The 20,786-nt window shown below is 36.1% G+C and overlaps 1 protein-coding gene across 4 annotated transcripts in view; it reads right to left on the reverse strand.

Annotated features, from left to right (window-relative positions):
• CTDSPL2 (CTD small phosphatase like 2) overlaps nt 1-20,786 on the reverse strand; it is a 78,536-nt gene that overhangs the window by 42,376 nt on the left and 15,374 nt on the right. For all 4 annotated transcript variants that reach the window (XM_019801565.2, XM_019801554.2, XM_011227230.3 and 1 more), the window contains exon 2: nt 9,894-10,103. In XM_019801565.2, the coding sequence (XP_019657124.1) occupies nt 9,894-10,079 (186 nt within the window). In that variant the 5' untranslated portion in view covers nt 10,080-10,103. The remainder of the gene's footprint in view (nt 1-9,893; nt 10,104-20,786) is intronic.

Here is a 20,786-nt window from a genome sequence, read left to right on the forward strand (position 1 = left end):
GCTGTACCAACTTGCATTCCCACCAACAATGTAGGAGGGATCCCCTTTCTCCACATCCTCTCCAACAAACAAATGTGATTTTTAAATACTAAATAACAAAATATATCAGTATGTCGAAGATCTACATAATTCAGTGAACCAGTATCTTCTAAATAACCAGTGCATAGTGTTAGAAAACCACACATACTGCAACATTTATTCCAGGTGCAAGACAAACTAAAAACATCATTGCAGCACTTTCAAATTCCACCTTGGAATAAGAACCTAAGAAACAACATTTGTCAAGTTTCAGTATAGCATCAATAGACTACCACAATTATTTGAAAAGGATATTAAAATAATCCTCCCTTTAACAAATACATGTGAGTATGGTTTTCTTTAAATGCTTCCATAATAAACTATGTATGAAGCCATCATTAAAGACATCTGCAAAATTATAAATAATGTCATGTTTCCTACTAACTTCCTTTTTGTTTTTAGGAAATAAAATGTTATCTGTATTGACAAATGGATTAAGAAGACATGGTCCATATATACAATAGAATATTACTCAGCCATCAGAAAGAACGATTACCCAACATTTCCAGCAACATGGACGGGACTGGAGGAGATTCTGCTAAGTGAAATAAGTCAAGCAGAGAAAGACAATTATCATATGGTTTCACTCATTTATGGAACATAAGAAATAGCAGGGAGATCAGTAGGAGAAGGATGGGAAGAATGAAGAGGGGGTAAACAGAAGCGGGAATGAATCATGAGAGACTATGGACTCTGGGAAACAAACAGGGCTTCAGAGGGGAGGCGGGTGGGGGATTAGGATAGGCCAGTGATGGGTATTAAGGAGGGCACATATTGCGTGGAACACTGGGTGTTATACGCAAACAATGAATCATGGAACACTACATCAAAAACTAAGGATGTACTGTATGGTGACTAACATAACATAATAAAAAATTATTATTAAAAAATAAAAAATAAATAAAAAAATAAAATGTTACCTGTATTAACATTCAGTGAGTTTATAATTACAATTATAAATAAATATTTTCAAAATTCCTCAGTTTTAATATCTAATGAGATGTATTTTGATAGATATAACCCACATAAACAAATGTTCTTTAGGGTTTCCAATAATGTGTAAGAAGGTAAAGGAACCTGAGATCAAAAAGTTTAAGAATCACTTGTTCAAGAAGGATTACTAATGAAATCACAAGAAAAAAGTTAAGAAGTCACCCCCCACAAATGGGGAAAATATGTGAACTGTCAGTTCACAAAAGAAAATCCCTATACGGTCAATAAGCACCTGAGAGGATATTCAACCTCATCAATCATCAGGGAAACGCAAAATAAAAACACAATGAGATAACCACCCCACCCCTGTAGAAAGACTAAAATTAAAAAGACTGACAATACCAAATATTGCTGGGGATGTGGGTAACTGGAACTGCCACACATTGCTGGATAGAATGTACAATGGTACAAATATTCTGAAAAACAACTAGGCAGTTTCTTAAAAGTTAAACAGTCTTTCAACAAATGGTGCTAGGACCAAAAGATATTATTAATATGTAAAAAATACAGCTGGACGCTTACCTCACACCACCTACAAACAGTCTTTCAACAAATGATGCCAGGACCAAAAGATATTATTAATATGTAAAAAAATACAGTTGGACACTTACCTCACACCACCTACAAAAATTAATTCAAAATGGATAAAAGAGCTGAACATAAGAACTAAAACTGTAAAACTTATAAGAAAAAAACTTAGAAGCTTGTAAGAAAAAACTTCTAGGGAAAACTTAGGGCTAAAACTTTATCAAACCTTGATTTTGGCAATAGCTTCTTGGATATGACACCAAAAATATAAGCAACAACAACCAAAAATAAACAAACAGAACTTGGTCAAAATTTAAAACTTTTGTGTTTCAAAGGGGTCTGAAAGAATGGGAGAGAATATCTACAAATCATATATCAAATAAAGGACTTGTGTCGAAAAGAGAAGTCTTAGAATTCAATTACAAAAAGCCAAAACCCAATTTAAAATGGGCAAAGGATTTAAAAGACATTTCTCTGAAGAAGTTATAATGACCAACAAGTTCATGAAAAGGTGCTCAGTGTCACTGGTCATTAGGAAAATGTATTATCAGAACCACAGTAAGATACCATTTCACACTCACCAAGATGGCTAAAACTAAAAAGACAATAAAACAAGTATTGTTGAGGATGTGGAGAAACTAGAACCCTCAACTTTGTTGGTGGGACTGTAATATAGTGTAGCCATTTTAGAAAACAATCTATAATTCCTTAAAAAGCTAAACACAGAATTATCATATCATCCTGTAACTCTCCTCAGTATATGCTCAAGAGAAATGAAAATAGATTTCCACAAAAAACCTTGTATGTGAATGTTCACACCGGTCATTTTCACAAGAGCCAAAATGTGGAAACAACCCAAATGTCCATCAACTGGTAACATGGAGTATATCCATGCAATGGAATATTACTTCACAATAAGAAGGAATGATGAAATGATATATGCTACAACACAAATGCACACTGAAAACATGCTAAATGAAAGAAGCTAGACATAAAAGACTGTATGTTGTAGAATTCCATTTATATGAAATGTTCAGAATTGGCAAATCTATAGACAAAAAGTCAACTACTGGTTGCTCAGAGTGAGGGAGGAAGGACAGTTGATGGGTGAAAGCCACTGGAGATGATTTAAGTGGTGTAAAACTCATTTTGGTAACGGTTGCAGAATTCTGTGCATATATGAAAAGCTACTGGATTTTATACCTTAAATGGGTGAGTTTTATGGTATGCTAATTATGTCTCAATAAAGCTACCACAAAAAAATAAACATACATTATATGACCCAGCAATACCAACCTTAGTGATTTATCCAACTTTAACTTATATATATGTCCACACATGGACTCAACACAAATGTTCATAGCACCTTTATTCACGATAGCCGAAAAACATATACCATCCAAAGGGATAAACAAATTATGTTATGCAGTATACTCATACAATAGAATTCTGGGCAGGGATTGAATAAATAAATACATGCAGTAACACAAGTGAATTTAAAAGCTTTATGCTTGGGGCGCCTGGGTGGCACAGCGATTAAGCGTCTGCCTTCGGCTCAGGGCGTGATCCCGGCGTTATGGGATCGAGCCCCAACATCAGCTTCCTCTGCTGTGAGCCTGCTTCTTCCTCTCCCACTCCCCCTGCTTGTGTTCCCTCTCTCGCTGGCTGTCTCTATCTCTGTCGAATAAATAAATAAAATCTTAAAAAAAAATAAAATAAAAGCTTTATGCTAAGTGAAAGATGCAAGAAATGCTGTATGACTACAATCATATGAAACTCTAATTTAAGTGATCTATAACAATAGTAGATTGATGGTTGTCTAGGGTGATGCTGTGAAATTGTCTGCAAAGACTGTAAGGGTACTTTTTGGGCATGAGTGTACAAATGTGTTAAAAATTCATGACAATATATACCTTAAATAGGTGTGTTTTGTTGTGTATAATTATAACTCAAAAAGTTAATTTTTAAAGTCAATATAGGAGATAGAATGAAATTCTATAAGGTAATTAGTTTGCCAAAAAGAAGGCAGGATAAGAAAAACCTAACTAAACATGTCAATTTAAACATAAATACACAGGGTATATTTATACATGGGAGGGAAAGAACTATGATCATGAAAATGCTAGGAAAGTTATGCAGCTATATTACTATTAGGCAAAGTAAACCTCAACACAAATATTACTAGCGATAACGAGAGACATTTCACAGTGGTAACAAGAACAATTTATACTCATCACAAATGTGTATACACCTAACAAGAGAACTTCAAAATAAAGAAAAAAACTGGCAGAACTAAAAGGCAAAGTCACAATAGTTGGAGATTTTAACATCCCTCTCTTAGTAACTGATAAACAAGTTTAAGAAATAGAAGACTGAAATCTTATCAACCAACTTGATCTAATTAATAGTTATAGAACACTGCACTAAGTAATTCTAGAATACGCACGTTTTCTTCAAATACACATGGGACACTCACCAAGATACACTATATGCTAGAAAATATAAAAAAATACCAAAGAAATGAAATCATACAGAGTATATTCCTAGATCACAATGATATTAAATTATAAATCAACAATTTTAATACCTAAAAAATGCCCAAATATCTGGAAATTAAATAACACATTTCTAAATAATCCATAAGTCAGAGAATAAGTCACACACACCCACAAAAAAGGTAATAAAAACATATTCAGATAAGCACCAGGTGATGTACGTATAGAATTGCTGAATCACTGTATTGTACACTTGAAACTAATATAACAGTGTACATTAACTACCTGAAATTAAAATAAAAACTTACAAAAATATATAATCAGAATGTGTGGGAAAACAGTACTTTGAAATTCACAGCTTTAGAACTTATACTAGGGGAGGGGGAAGTGTAATATCAATGATCTAAGCAAGGGGCTGGCAAACTACAGTCCAGAAGCCAACTCCAGCGAGCTGTTTTTGTATATCCAGCAAGCTAGGAATGGGTTTTTCTGGTTTTTGTTTTCAAAGATTTTCTTTTTTTTAACTAAGCTCTACACCCAACACAGGGCTCAAACTCATGAACCCAGGACCAAGAGTCATGTGCTCTACTGACTACTGAGCCAGGCAGGAACTCCAGGAATGGTTTTATATATTTGTAAATGGGGATGGAAGGGAAGGAGGATCAAAAGAACAATGTTATTTGATGATATATGAAAACTGTATGAAATTCAAATCAGTGTCCAAAGTTATGCTCACTCATTTATATATTATCTGAAGAGTTGAGTAGTAGCTATAACACAATATAGTCCACAAAGCCTAAAATATTTCTTATCTGAAACAGTTACAGAAAAAGTTTACTAGGGGCGCCTGGGTGGCTCAGTCGTTAAGAGTCTGCCTTCGGCTCAGGGTGTGATGGGACTGAACCCCACATTGGGCTCCCGTCTCTGCTGGGAGCCTGCTTCTTCCTTTCCCACTCCCCCTGCTTGCGTTCCCTCTCTCACTGGCTGTCTCTCTGTCAAATAAATAAATAAAATCTTAAAAAAAAAAAAAAAGGAAAAGAAAAACTTTACTAACCCCTGATATAAGCTCTCCTTTCTAGAAACTAATAAAAAAAATAAAGTATAAGAAAATATTAAAAATAACAAGTAAAAATCAATTAAACAGAAAATGGAAAAAGAAAATTAACAAAGACAGATGTTGGTTCTTTGAAAGAGTAAAGAAACTGATAAAGCTCTAGCAAGACAGATTAAAACAAAGATAAATCAAAAATATCCATATCAGAAATGAAAAGAGATACATCATTATAGATCCATTAGACATTGATATGTAAATATCACAAGACTTTACACCAAATAATTGAACGATTTGGATGAATGGACCAATTCCTCGAAAAACACTATGACCAAAACTGAAATAAAAAATAGAAAAGCAAAACAGTCCTGTATATATATATATTACAGAAATCAAATTTATAATAAAAGCTACCTGACAAAGACTTCTACTACTTATTTAAGGATAAAATAATATGCCAATATAATAATAAGCCAATATAAGTTCTTTCAGAAGTAAGAAGCAGAGGGAACAATTCTTCACTTGCCTTATGATCCAAGCATAATCTTGGTCCCAAAATCTGAAAATATGACAAATCAAGGCAACTACAGACCAAAGCCCTCATGAACACAGATGTAAAAATCCCTTAAAAACACACACACACACACACACAGTAAAGCAATTCTAGCAACACAAGTTTGGTTTTCCATTAAAATATATTTCTGCACTACCCCACATTAAAAGAATAAAAGAAAATCTGAAGAACATCTCAAGAGATGGGGAAAAGTCTTTGACAAAACTCAACATGTTAAGAATTTTTGGCAAAGTAGGACTAAAACGGAACTTCCTCAAACAAGTAAAAGATAATTATGGAAAACATTTAGTTAACATCATATCTAATGGTAAACAAACTCTTTTCCTCTAAGATCAGCAACAAGAGAAGGTGTTTCCTCTCACCACTTCTACGGAACATTGTACTAGAGACCCTAACTAATGCAGTAAATAAAGAAAAATAAACAGAGGGCCTAGAGATCAGGAAAAAATAAGTAAACTGGCAGTTATCTGGTATACGTTATGATTATGTATGTACAACCATCCAATCTGAACTTCCAATTTTTTATGCCATAATAAATGATAAAGTACTTATTAATCTAATCATTAAAGAACACATCTAGAGAGACTGACTTATACTAACTTTGGAAAGAAGGAAATTCCTAATAAAACCATGAAGCTTGGCAGTAGTACAGAGGTTAGAGTTACAGCAAAGTTTTCATCTAACCATGTTTTTCAAACCAAGGGGTACAACCCATCAGTGGATCATGAGATTAATTAAAAGTATTAAAAATCACCTTTTTTTTTTTAAGATTTATTTGAGAGAGAGAGAGAGAGAGTGAGCGAGCACACAGTGGGGGAGGAAGAAGCGAGCCTGATGCCGGGCTCAATCCCAGGACCCTGGGTTTATGACTTGAGCCAAAGGCAGACACTTAACCAACTGAGCCACCCAGGCACCCCTAAAATCACCTTTAAAAGAAGAATAAGAAACAACAGAAAAGAAAAATCAAATACATCAAATATATTAAGGGTGAGTTTTGTTTCACATGTATAAATATAGTAGAAGATATCTTTCTAAGGGTTATACTTAAAAGATCTTAAAACACTGATTTAATATAACAGGTACAGGGGCGCCTGGGGGGCTTAGTTGGTTAAGACTCTGCCTTTGGCTCAGGTCATGATCTTAGGGTCCTAGGATCGAGCCCTGCATCCGGCTCCTCACTCAGTGGGGAGTTTGCTTCTCCCTCCCCACACCCATGCTCACTCCGTTCTCACTCACTCTCTCTCAAATAAATAACAGGTAAGGATTTTATTATTTCATTAGAATTATAACCATATGCAAATTGATGACTCTCAACAACAAGAGCATAACGGTATTTAGAAAAGAACTAAGGGGGCGCCTGGATGGCACAGCGGTTAAGCGTCTGCCTTCGGCTCAGGGTGTGATCCCTGCGTTATGGGATCGAGCCCCACATCAGGCTCCTCTGCTATGAGCCTGCTTCTTCTTCTCCCACTCCCCCTGCTTGTGTTCCCTCTCTCGCTGGCTGTCTCTATCTCTGTCGAATAAATAAATAAAATCTTTAAAAAAAAAAAAAAAGAAAAGAACTAAGGAAAAGATCATTTTGTTATGGGAAAACTCTAGTAACCACCTATTTGGAAAGGTGTAGATTTTCTGATATAAAGCAAATATATTTTAGCTGTGAGGCCTTCACTTCAAATATATATCAGAAATCTCATTATGTTAGGGCGCCTGGCTGGCGTAGTCAGTTAAGTGTCTGCCTCTTGGTTTCACTCAGGTTGTGATCTCAGGGTCATGAGATCCAGCACCCCCCCACACCCCGGTTGGGCCCCGAGCTCAACATGGAATCTGCTCGAGTTTCTCTCTTCCTCTCCCTCTGTCCCACTCATTCTCTCTCTCTCAAATAAATAAATACATCTTAAAAAAAAAAAAACTCATTATGCTAAAAGCAGAAAGACTGTACGTCCACAATTCCTAAGTGCTCTTGCTGACAATTTCATAATTCTGAAATCAGAAAAGTGGTAAATGTTTGAATCATAAAATATGGATTTAAAAGAAACCAGAGATTTTATTCACCCTGTTATGGGGTGAATTTGTGTCATACCCCCCCATTCCCAAATTCTTATGTTGAAGCCCTAACCCACAGAATATAACCATATTTAGAATACAGTTTTTAAGCAGTAATTAAGTTCAAATGGGGTCATTAGGGTAGGCCTTAATCCAATTATGAGTGGTGTCTTTGCAAGAAGAGATTACAACACAGACAACACAAAGGACTGACGGGCAACTACAGGAGGACACAGCAAGAAGGCAGCCATCCAAATCAAGGAGAGAGGCCTCAGAAAAAACCAACCCGCTGTCACCCTGATCTTGGACTTCTAGATTCTGTAAAAAAATTTGTTGTTTAAGCCACACAGTCTTTGGTATTTTCTTATGGCAGTCCTAGCAAACAAATCACATCCTTATAGTCATAAATTAACAAACTATCTTTGGTTTACCTAAATACTTTCATGGCTAATTTATACAAAATTAAGACCAGAATACAGATTAAAACTTGTTAGCAATATAAAAATATAAAAATGGGTCAGTGATGGTAAAATGGCAAGCACCAACAGCCAATGATCCTAGAAATCATAACAGTAACAGAAAAGCAAAAAAGTATGAATAAAACTTTAGAATATATTATCAAAGAGATGATTTAAAGACAAAGAGATAAGAAAGAAATAACAATTAGAAGCCAGTATAAGCTCGTAGGAATAATACACGACAAGCTGATCATTTAATTACTTCTAACATAGGGTTAGTATGGAGGGGTAAAAAACAGTATACCTTGATTTTAGCAAGATGTTACAATACTAATTTTCATAATAACCTTATAGAATACAATAAAAAAAATCTGGATGATTAATAATACAATTAAATGAATCTGAAGCTGCAGGAAAACTCTCGTCCCCCAAATTTAGTGAATAAGACGTTAGTTTGCAAACAGGTTTTTAGTAGCCCTATCTTATTTAACATACTTAAGTAAACATTAATGAAAAATGCAAGATTTTGGTTTAAAAAAAAATAAAAAGGGGTGCCTGGATGGCTCAGTCGGTTAAGCATCTGCCTTCAGCTTGGGTTGTGATCCCGGGGTCCTGGGCTGGAGCCCCGTATCGGGCTCCCTGCTCCCTCTGAGCCTACTTCTCCCTCTCCCTCTGCTTCTCCCCCTGCTTGTGCTCTGTCTCTCTCTCAAACGAATAAATAAAATCTTTAAAAATATAAATAAGTAAATAAAAAAATAAAAAGAAACTTGACAGACATTTCTATAGGAAAACCCTGAATGTGTAGCTGACATGAGCAAAAATCTGCTAACCAACAAAGATACATTTTACTACTAAAGGAGAAAAAAAATCATGATATGCTATGCGATGGTGCCACATTAACGGAAGAATGCCCAGATCAAAAGAATATGAACAGAAGTCAGAAGACATACGAAAAACCCATCTATTAAGTTTCTTTTTTTTAACCAAAATCTTGTATTTTTCATTAATGTCTACATTAAATACATACACTAAATGACAATAACACTATTTATAGAGTTACATTAAAATTTCTCAAACTGCTTCTTCTGTTTGCCATCTAGTATAAAAACAACTCTGAGACAGATAAACCAGTTAGAATTAGTCCCATTTTATTGTCTTCTTGAGGTTCAGAGGGGTAACTGAGCTTCCTGAGATCAAGCTGGTCCAGAGTATAATGTGGAGCATGTGACTCCTAGTCAGTGTCTATTTTTTCTTTAATAACTTTTTTCCCTCTTTAATAAAGTAATATATTGTCATTGTAAAGTGTTAGGATTCAGATAGAGAAATCATCTCCCTAATCAGACACTGTATTAATAATATTAACAAGAAAATTTAACTTTTCTTTGAAATGAAAAAAAATGGAAGTGAGAGAAACAGCTCACATAAAATAAGGAAAAATTTCTTTTACTTTTCATAATACTATGCTGAAAAAAAAGGCTAAATGGATCAGTTAAAAGTAGAATGTTTTCTTGAATGGCCATTAAGTATTTTTCATGTTATTACTCTTAAAATAATACCAAAATGTAGACATTTCCTTAATATACTAGCAATATTAGATTTCTCATCTTTGCATGCTTAAAGAAAACAACCTAAACTTTAATTTCAATGATGTAAGTACAAGGTAAAACCATTACCTTGGGTGTGCTTCCTTTAATGAATTTTTTAATTGAAGACAATAAGCCGGTTTCATTTTTCGGTGTTTTTTCTCCCCCTGAAGGCAGGCTATCATCAACCTCTGAATATTTCCTCTTTGCTCTAGCAGTGCGTTGTGTTTGGATTTGATTTGATTGCTGAGAAGCCTTCCGTGTTCTCAGCCTCATCTTTTATGAGTGCCACATATAAAACTATGAGAGAAAAATAACAAGGGTTATTACAATTAAACCTAGCATACCAAAATGTGCCCAGCTTATACAAGAAAAATCTCTTGGTCCAAGTCTCTAGGGGATTAAAATAAGTAACCAACATTTTAAGCGAAAGGTTGCTTTGACTTTTACACATTATCCCAAGTAATCTTCCCACCAACTTCTAAAATATTATACCCTATGATCTAATAAAAATATAACACCAGGGTGCCTGGGTGACTCAGTCTTAAAAATTAAGTGTCCAACTCTTGATTCTGGTTCAGGTCATGATCACGGGGTCGTGAGATTGAGTCCCCTGTCAGGCTCCGTGCTGGGTGTGGAGTCCACTTAAGATTCTCTCTCTCCATATCCAAAAAAAAAAAAATAGTAACACCAAGAGTGTGCATACTCTTTTCAAAGCCCTATGCTGCCTCCACCCATGCTGACATTATCATTCATTTAATCATTCATTCAACAAGTATTTATTGAGCACTTAACCATATTCAAGGCACTGGGCTAGGTTGAGCACCCAGTAAACACTAAACAACATATGAAGGTTTTTGACTTCTGGAGCTCACAGTGTGGTGGAAAAACCCTCAATGAACGAATTAATTACATGAGCATGATTCTAATCATCGACAATCACACAAGTGAAAGAATAGCAGTTGGATCATTCAGTTTAATTTATAAGATCATTCAATCTTACCATAGATAATGATACTTTAAAAACTGAATTCACATTAGAAAGAAAATACAAGGCAATCTACTTAGAACTCTCTCACTTTATGGATGAGAAAATTAATGGCTGGCAGAACTGTACCAAGACACAGAAGTGGTTAAGTACATACCATAAATTAGAATCTAAAGTAGAATATAAAAATTACCAAACTAAGAATTAAGAAATGTGAATTCTAATCCTATTTCAATCATAGCTAAACTATAGTCACTTGTTTTTTCACCTGTATAAAGAACACATTCATCTTGCCATCCTGAGCCTTAAAATGAAAAAGGAATGAGAAAAGGCTATGAAGTGCAGGAACAATAACGCTACTCACAACAGTGAATGCATTCATAGAAAAGTTTAACTCCATTTAAGCATTCTAAACTCCTAAAGATGCAGAAATTCCTGGCAAAGGATAGGGTCTTCACTGACCAGTTAAGAAGCTTAAGACACTGTGTCTTTACTAATTCAACGTTAACAGTCACAGAAAAAAAGTTAGAAACTTTTAGAAAGTATATATATATATAATATAGATATATATTATATATATAATATAAATATATATAAAATCTACTCCCAACAAAAAACCCCAAACTCAAAGGATTCACCAGAGGAGTCCCTAAATATCTTTACAACTATTTTTTTCCTAGCAGCAAATGGTGCTCAGTTTTAAGTTGCCATCCCAAAATAAAAAATACTGCCTTTCTCCTGAAGAGTCCAGGTTAACCTCTAAAGTGATTTATCATTCAAGGCATGTATTATTTACTTTAAAACCCTAATTAGAGTGCATAAATGTTGCCTTAATTCCTTAGTTATTGAACAGCACACCTTAGAAAAGGAAAATTCCCATAGAGAAAATGCAAGGGGGAATTTCTCAGAACTATTTTTAATCACTTTCTGTAATTTTTAAAGTTTTTAAAAAAATACCCAAGAATGACTCTATTTTAAGCCCAGAATCATTAAATGGAAATTATAAAACCTTATGAAATAATACACTGATGTAAAGTGGATCTTAAAAGACTAAAGGCATATAGGTAAATCCAGTCTTATTAAGTTTGGCTGATTAAAATTTAAATACTTATTGGTCACCTGCTACTGGAATGTTAAGGATGAAAACTAAAACCTCTGTCCATGAGAATCAAAAAGTCTGGCAGATAGGGGCGCCTGGGTGGCACAGTGGACAGTGGTTAAGCGTCTGCCTTCGGATCAGGGCATGATCCCGGCATTATGGGATCGAGCCCCACATCAGGCTCCTCTGCTATGAACCTGCTTCTTCCTCTCCCACTCCCCCTGCTTGTGTTCCCTCTCTCGCTGGCTGTCTCTCTGTCGAATAAATAAAATCTTTCAAAAAAAAAAAAAGTCTGGCAGATAAGTATACATATCATAGTGTATATATAAAATGATAGATCACTCCGCATGAAAAGAGTGAAGACGGTACTGGGAAAGCTTATGAGAAAGGTCCTTTGAACTCAAAAATAACCGGGGGCCATTTACGGGAAAGAAAGACAAGAGCATTTAAAGAAGGAGCTGAAAAGTAGGTTTTTGTCCATTCCAAAAACGAATTGTAAAATGTGTACTTGATAGGTCCAAAATAGCTCCGGGAGGCAAAATGGCCACAACAGGGACAGCCCCAGAGGTGACGCGATGCCAGAGGTGACGCGATGCCAGAGCATACGCCTTTCCCGAGGGCCGCGCGGGTGCGAACAAGTGAGTTCATAGCCCAATCCAACAAATGCGTGTTGGCTTTTCTCGCCATGGCCATGGGGACATAAAAAGGCTTTGCCCTGATAGGCAATTCCTGCATTCCACAGCCCTGAGCAGGGGCTGCCAGAGGCACGAGGCCAGTCAAGCAGGTCCCTTGGTCCTGACCGTTGCAACACTGAGCACTGCATGCCTACGGGCACTGCATGCCTACAGGCACAGCCTCCCAGGGCAGCCACCTCTGCTGGTTGCTCTGCGCTTTCACCTTAAAGGTCTGCCAAGCATAGGCCCTCGTGTGGCGGAGAAGCTGTCAAAGTGAGCACCGTGCTGACTAGTGGAAGTGTTTGTGGCGGCAGAAGAATGTGCTCCGTGTTCTAATATCCAGGCTAAAACCACCCAAATGTGGTTCCAGGGTATGTGAAGAAAATCACATGCAGCTCATCTAAGAGGAATGCAAAAGGGGCCGCTCAGCTCTGATGGAACACTTATTCTGGAACTCTGAAGAGGCTGTTTTGGGTGTGGCCTTGGTCTTCACTTGCCTTGTTCATCAGCGACAGCTGGACAGAAAAGTTCTGGAAAAAGTCAGGGAGCAAAATCAGTCTATATAGCTACCTTCTACTCTTTGATGGTGCTCTTAGGGATTGTACCTCAGACAGAGACAGTATAATGAATGGATTTGTGCCCCTCGTTCTTGGGCACTTGTAGTGGCATTTCCTCCTCCATCTCTTGTCTAGATCATTAACAAGCAAAATATAGAATAGTTCCCTTCCCTGCTATAATTTGGTTTACCACAGGAAGTCATGGTGGCAGAAACAGGATAGCAACTTTATGCTCCAGTTTACCAACTACCTATCTTCCCCTTCTTCTGCTACTTATTTAAAACTTTCAGGATGTAATTTCAGCAAAGAAGTTTATTTCTCAGTTTCCCCTCAACCCTAATGCCAAAAAATAAATTTTTTTTAAAAATTTTTAAAAATTGCGGATGTATAAAGAAAAAGGACTATAAGGGCTAGAGCAGTCAAGCCCTCATGAACTTTCAAAACAGACTACTCACACAAGAGATGAAGAAAACATATACTTTTCAATTTCTCATGGAATACTTATCAAGTATGCAGAGATGTAAAACAAGTCTAAATAAATTTAAAGACTAAAATCTTACAAAGTATGTTCTCTGACCACAATTACAGATCAAAAACAAAAAATCTTAAAAAGTACCAAGTATTTGAAAATTTTAAAATATATTTATAAATAAATCATAAGTCAAAGGAAGGAAGGAAGGAAGGGGAAAAAGAAAGAAAAGAAAGAATGAACCACAAGGGAAATATAAAATATTTTGGACTAAAAAATAACAAAAACACAGCAGCACATCAAAATATGTGAGATGTAATAAGCAACAGAGGGAAATTATAAACATATATGCACCTCATACCAGAGTCTCAAAATATAAGAAGTAAAAACTGTCAAACAAAAGTGAAAAACAGACAATTCAACAATAATAGCTAGATATTTCAATACCCCATTTTCAATAATGAATAGAACATCTAGACAAAAGATCAATAAGGAAATCAAAGCCATGAACAATTCTCTTGACCTAAGAGACACATACGGAACATTCCACTCAACAATAGCAGAATATATAACAATGTCCAGGATAGACTACATGTTAGACACAAAACAAGCCTCAATAAACTTAAAGGGACTGAAATCATATAAGTATATGGTCTCCAACCACACTGGAATGAAATCAGAAATCACAAGGAAATTAACAAATATGCAGAAATTAAACAACAAACTCTTAAAAATATGTAAGCACTGTGTCAAAGAAGAAATCACAAGGGGAATTAGAAAATATTTCAGGATGAAACGAAACAAAATCACAACATACAAAAACTTATGAGATACTCCCATAACAGTGCTCAGAGGGCAATTTATGTAAATGCTTATATTAGAAAAAGACCTCAACTCCATAACAAAACTTTTCACCATAAGAAACTACTATAAAGAGAAAAACAAACTAAATCTAAAGTAAGCAGAAGGAAGGAAATAAAGGATAAAGCAGAAATAAGTCAAATAGATGATTTAAAATGCAAAGCAAAAACAAATTAATGAGGCCAGAAATTTGTTCTTTGAAAAGATCAACAAATTGGCACACCTTAAATTAGACTAGCCAAGAAAAAAAAAAAAGCCTCAACCTATCAAAGTCAGGAATGAAAGATGGGTCATTAATATCAACACTACAAAAATAAAAACAATTTTAAGGGAATATTATGAACAACTGTATACCAACAAATTAGATAACCTAGATGAGATGGATAAATTTCTATAAAGACACAAGTAAAATGGGCTCTGAATAATAAGTAGAGACTGATAATGATTTCTTTAAAAACTTCCTGGGGGCGCCTGGCTGGCATGCAACTCTTAATCACTGGGTTGTGAGTTCAAGCCCCACTTTGGGTACAGAAAATACTCAAAAATAAAATCTTGGGGGGGGGGAACTTCCCACAAAGAAAAATCCAGGACCAAATGGCTTAACTGATGAATTTTACCAGTGTTTAAAGAATTAACACCAATCCTTCTATAACTCTTCCCAAAAACTGAGGAACACCTCCCAACTCAATCTATGAGGTCAGTATTACTCTGCAACTAAAACCAAACACAGACACTACAAGAAAAGTAAAACTACTAGTCAATATCCTTTAGACATACGGACACAAATATCCTCAACAAAATACTAACAAACCAAATCCAGCAGCTTTATAAAAGGAATACACATAATGACCATAGTGGGATTTATCCCAGGGATGCAAGGCTGGTTTAAGACATGAAAAAAAAAATCAATCAATATAGTATAACCTATTTAAAAAAAAAGGAAAAATTTCATATGATCATCTCAAAAGATGGGGGGGGGAAGTATTTGACCAAACCCAACACCTTTTCACAATAAAAATACTAAAAATACACACACAAACAAATGACAATAGAACAGACCTTCTTAAATCTAAGAAAAGGCATCTACAAAAACCCCACAGCTAACATCATACTGCATAATGAAAAACTACATGCTTTCCTCCTAAGGTCAAGAGTAAGACGAGGTTGTCTACTCTCACCACTTTTATTCAACATTTTACTGGAGGTTCATGCCATGGAATTAGAAAGATAAATAAAAAGAAATAAAAGAAATTCACATTAGGATAAAGTAAAACTATAACCAGAGGACATGATAGAGGATATGAAGAATAACCACAAAAGCAGAAACCATAAAAGCAAAAACTGGGTAACTAGACTTCATAAAAATTAAAAAGACCTGAGAAGACACTTCATAAAATGATTGGCCACATGCATATAAAATGATGCTCAATATAATTCACCATCAGAAGTGCAAGTTAATCAAAATAGCATACTAATCCACATCTACCTGAAAGGCAAAAATTAAAAAGACTGACAATAATATATGGTAGCAAAGATGTGAACAATAAGCATTCTCATCTTCTGCTGGTGGGAATGTGAGGTTTTTGGGAAAAAAAAATTTCTTTAAGATTTTATTTATTTATTTGACAGAGAGAGAGATACAGTCAGTGAGAGAGAGAATACAAGCAGGGGGAGTGGGAAAGGAAGAAGCAGGCTCCCAGTGAAGCAGGGAGCCCGATGCAGGGCTCGATCCCAGGACACTGGGATCACGCCCTGAGCCGAAGGCAGACGCTTAACGACTGAGCCACCCAGGCGCCCCATGGGACAGTGGTTCTTAAGCAGGGGGCGGTTTTGTCCCCAGGTATCTGGAGACCTTTAAGCAGGGGGCGGTTTTGTCCCCAGGTATCTGGAGACCTTTTTTTTGGTCACAACCTGGTGGCAGGTTACTACTTGGTAAATTTCATTCAGCAGCACCTTACCCCTTGATCCAATAATTTTTTCACTTCTAAGTTTTTATCTAAGAGAAATATAAACATGTCCACAGCATACTTTTACAAAAATGTTCCTGGCAGGCTTTATTTACCGTAGCCCCAAACTGGAAACAGGGGCAGAAAAATGAATACTGTGGTGTTTTCACACAGTGGAATAATCAAAACCAGAAAACAGGGGCGCCTGGGTGGCACAGCAGTTGAGCGTCTGCCTTCGGCTCAGGGCGTGATCCCGGCGTTGTGGGATCGAGCCCCACATCGGGCTCTTCCACTCTGAGCCTGCTTCTTCCTCTCCCACTCCCCCTGCTTGTGTTCCCACTCTCGCTGGCTGTCTCTATCTCTGTTGAATAAATAAATAAAATCTTTATAAAAAAAACAAAAAACAAAAAAAAAAAACCAGAAAACAACAATTATTATTATCATCAACAACATGAAAGAATCTCTGACATTATGCTGAGCAATGGCAGACACAAATGAATACATATTTGATGACATCATTAAAGAGAAATTCTATCAGAGGCAAAAATAATCTAAGGAGAAACAAATCAGAATAGAAGCTGTCTTGGAGAAAAGAAATGACATATATGTGATGGAGTGTGATCTGTCAACTTACAGCTGAAGTCTATGTATTTCAAAGTATGTAAATTTTACCAAAATAAACACCTGCAAAAAGTTCTTATGAACAATACCAACCAGGTAGCAGGAAGTTGGGAGTGGATGCAGATCTAGATCCAAAAGACAGACAAAATGTTAATAAGTACTCACACCAAATCATGGTCATACGGGGCTTCATAATACCATTCTGTTTATTTTGTGCATATGTTTGATATTTTCCATTAAAAAACAGCAGCAACAACAAAAACCCTCACTACCAGAGCTACCAACAGGATTCAACACTGAGAAGAAACTGAATTAACTCAAAACAGAGTAGGACAGGGGCGCCTGGGTGGCTCAGTCATTAAGTGTCTGCCTTAGGCTCAGGTCATGATCCCAGCATTCTGGGATCTAGCCTCATCAGGCTCCCTGCTCAGCGGGAAGCCTGCTTCTCCCTCTCCCACTCCCCCTGCTTGTGTTCCCTCTCTTGCTGCCTCTCTCTCTGTCAAATTAAATTTTTAAAAATCTTAAAAAAAAAAAAAAAAGAGTAGGACAGAATCAAATGAGAAAAGCAAAGAGAACATCTAGAATAAAGGGGGCAGAGAAAAATAAACTAAGCAATCTCAAGAGAGCAATCCTCCATATTTTTGAACACAGAAAGTAACAGAAAGCTGCATTTAAGTCAAAACCTCCTCCTAAAAGTTCAGGAAAACAAATTTCACATTAAAAAGTAACAGAAATTAGATCAGAGCCCATACAGTCATAAGAAAAAGAAGAGAAGCAAAAAGAAAAAAAAAAGGCGGGGGAGGGGGAGAGAGAGAGAGCGAGAGAGCGAGCGTGCAGAATAAAACCCCTAACTTTTGGGGGTGCCTGGCTGGCTCAGTTGGTAGAGTATGTGACTCTTGATCCTGGGGTCATGAGTTCGAGCCCCACACTGGGTGTGGAGCCTACTTTAAAAAAATAAAACATTCAAAAAAATTTTTTTTCAACCCCTAAGTTTCTACAGACAGTAAGACTACAAAAGACAAGTCCACAAAAACAGATCATAGCTACACACTATTTCCAAGCAAGCTTAAAGACATTAATACTGAACGATTTAACCAGGATTTGGAGAGAGGGAAATGAAGTGAAAGAACAAAGAAAAACATTTAAAAAAATCATTTCAGAAATAGACTAAAAAAGAATGAACAAATAATTAAATGAACAAAACGAAGGAATATTTTCACACATTACAAAAGATTCAAGGGGTGCCTGGCTGGCTCAGTCAGTGGAGCATGCAACTCTTGATCTTAGGGTTGTGAGTTCAAGCCCCATGTTGGGTGAAGAGATTACTTAAAAATAAAAATCTTAAAAAAAAAAGATTCAAGAGAAACTGGTAAATACTGAAAATAGATCAGATACTCAAAAACAAGAGAACTTCCCAGAAACAGAAAAAGTTTGAAACCATGTATTGAAAGAAACAGACCTGAGAATAGCAAATGTGAAGAAATAGTCATATGTGAATTACTAGAATTTTACTGAACTTTAAAGGGGGAAAAATCCGTTGGGCATCTAAGACAGATGTAGGCAGACTTTTTCTTATAAAACACAATAAATATTTTAGGCTTGCAGACCACAGGGTGAAAGTTAGATGAAATTCAAATATCAGTGTCTAGACCATGCTCATCGGTTTCAATACTGTCTATGGCACTGTATAGCAAAAGCATCCAAAAATATGTAAGTGAATGAGCATGGCTGCGTACAATAAAACTGTGTTTACAAACACAGGCAGTCAGCCCATGTGCAGCAGTCTGCAGAACCCTGATGCAGACATGCACTAAATGACTTCATAATGGAAAAAACATTAAACTACTCTAAATTTTTCAATAGCAACACTTTATGTCAGACAAAAAATGGGAGTAACATATTTAAAATAGTCAAGAAAAGAACATGTAAACCAAGGGTTTTATATCCAACAAAGATAACAAGAATAATGGCCACAAACTATTATCAATGAGCAAAAACTCTAGGAATACTGTGCCTATGGAGCCCTGGCTAAAAAATCAGAGGACTTGAGAAAACCAAACTGACGACAGATACTGCACAAGAACTAATGGTGAGTATCAAACATACAACATTAGTTACTCCTACAGCAAAAATAAAATGAAGGTTGAAAGGGAGAGAGTATAGGATATATATTCTCTGACAACATAAATATACTTAACTATTTAAAAAAGTGAGGGATGAATAGGAAGAACACAGCAAAAAGAGTGTATATATGGCCTCAATAATCATATATATGGTAACAGCACTGGCATTGCTATCATGAGACTGTTATGAAATAAATCTAATTAATATTTAGATTTCTAATTCTAGGTCTGTCATCTACTGGGTCCTCAGGAACCTAGACACAGTATGGAACAAGAAGACAGAGATACAGAATAAATTAAAATAAAATCCCTGGAATTCTGACTATGGTCAATAAATCTCCCCAAAAAGCAACCACTCAGTTGGACAAAATAATAAAAACCACCATTTCAGTACTCTAGAAATCAACCAAAGGCATATAACAATCTGAGAATGCTTATAAAACTGCTCAGCTTTGAGTAAGAACATTAGGAGTCTGTGTCATTCTTATCTGGGGCTGCTCTACTCCCATATACTCCACCTGCAAGCTCAGATGGTTTGTCAGGCTGAGAGGACTGCCAACTTTGAGGTCACCATAAAAAGAGACTCACATGATTTAAAGCAGTTGGGCAATGACCACACTCATTGGTCATCACTGTAAGTGACAATTTTGGTATAAGTAATAATTTCTATGGCAGGCAAAATAGGAGGGCCAACAGCTCTAATAGCCTGAAGTTGCAGGAGTGTTGGGACAATCACACTCCTGGCTAAGGCAGTACACATGCACAGCAGAGACTAAAGAGGGCCCCAGCTATCCACATACTGAATCTTACACATCAGAATTTCTTTTTAATTTTTAAGATGTTTGCTAATTGAAAGTAAAAAATGACATTAAATTGTCGTAATGAATGGTTAAATGTTTTAATTATATTTATAGGCTACCTCTAGTTCCCATTTTGTTAAAGGCCTATGTATGCCCTGTCCTCATTTTTTCTCTAAGGATCAAAATACTAAAGTTGAAAAAGACTTTAGTTCAACTTCCCCAACAAAAGCAGTAATCTTTCAGGTAGTCTTCCTGTCTAAATGTGACTCAAATTGTGCTCAAATGTTTAAGGAGACATGAAGTTTACTACTTCCCAATGCAAATATTTTAAAATGTTAAATAAGTTCTAAACAAAAAACCTTTTAAAGCGAACTGAATAAAACCTACCATTAGTTCCCTTATTTAATAAAGAAGAATTTCTAGGGGCACCCGGATGGCTCAGTCAGTCAAGTGACTGACTCTTGATCTCAGCTCAGGTCTTGATTTCAGGGTCATGAGTTCAAGCCCCACGTTGGGCTCCACACTGGGTACAGAGCTTACTTAAAAAACAAATAAAATAAAGAAGAATTTCTAAGAAGAATTTAACTCTAGCAACTTTGTTAAGCATATCCTTGTTTTAAACCAAACACTTGAAAATTTTTTTCACTTTAATACTTAAAAACAAATCTTATGTAACTCTCTTAGTCTGCCAATTATGTCTTTTTTTTTTTTTAAGATTTTATTTATTTATTCGACAGAGATAGAGACAGCCAGCGAGAGAGGGAACACAAGCAGGGGGAGTGGGAGAGGAAGAAGCAGGCTCATAGCGGAAGAGCCTGATGTGGGGCTCGATCCCATAACGCCAG

This window comes from Ailuropoda melanoleuca, chromosome 5 (genome assembly GCF_002007445.2).
Source record: "Ailuropoda melanoleuca isolate Jingjing chromosome 5, ASM200744v2, whole genome shotgun sequence".
NCBI lineage: Eukaryota > Metazoa > Chordata > Mammalia > Carnivora > Ursidae > Ailuropoda > Ailuropoda melanoleuca.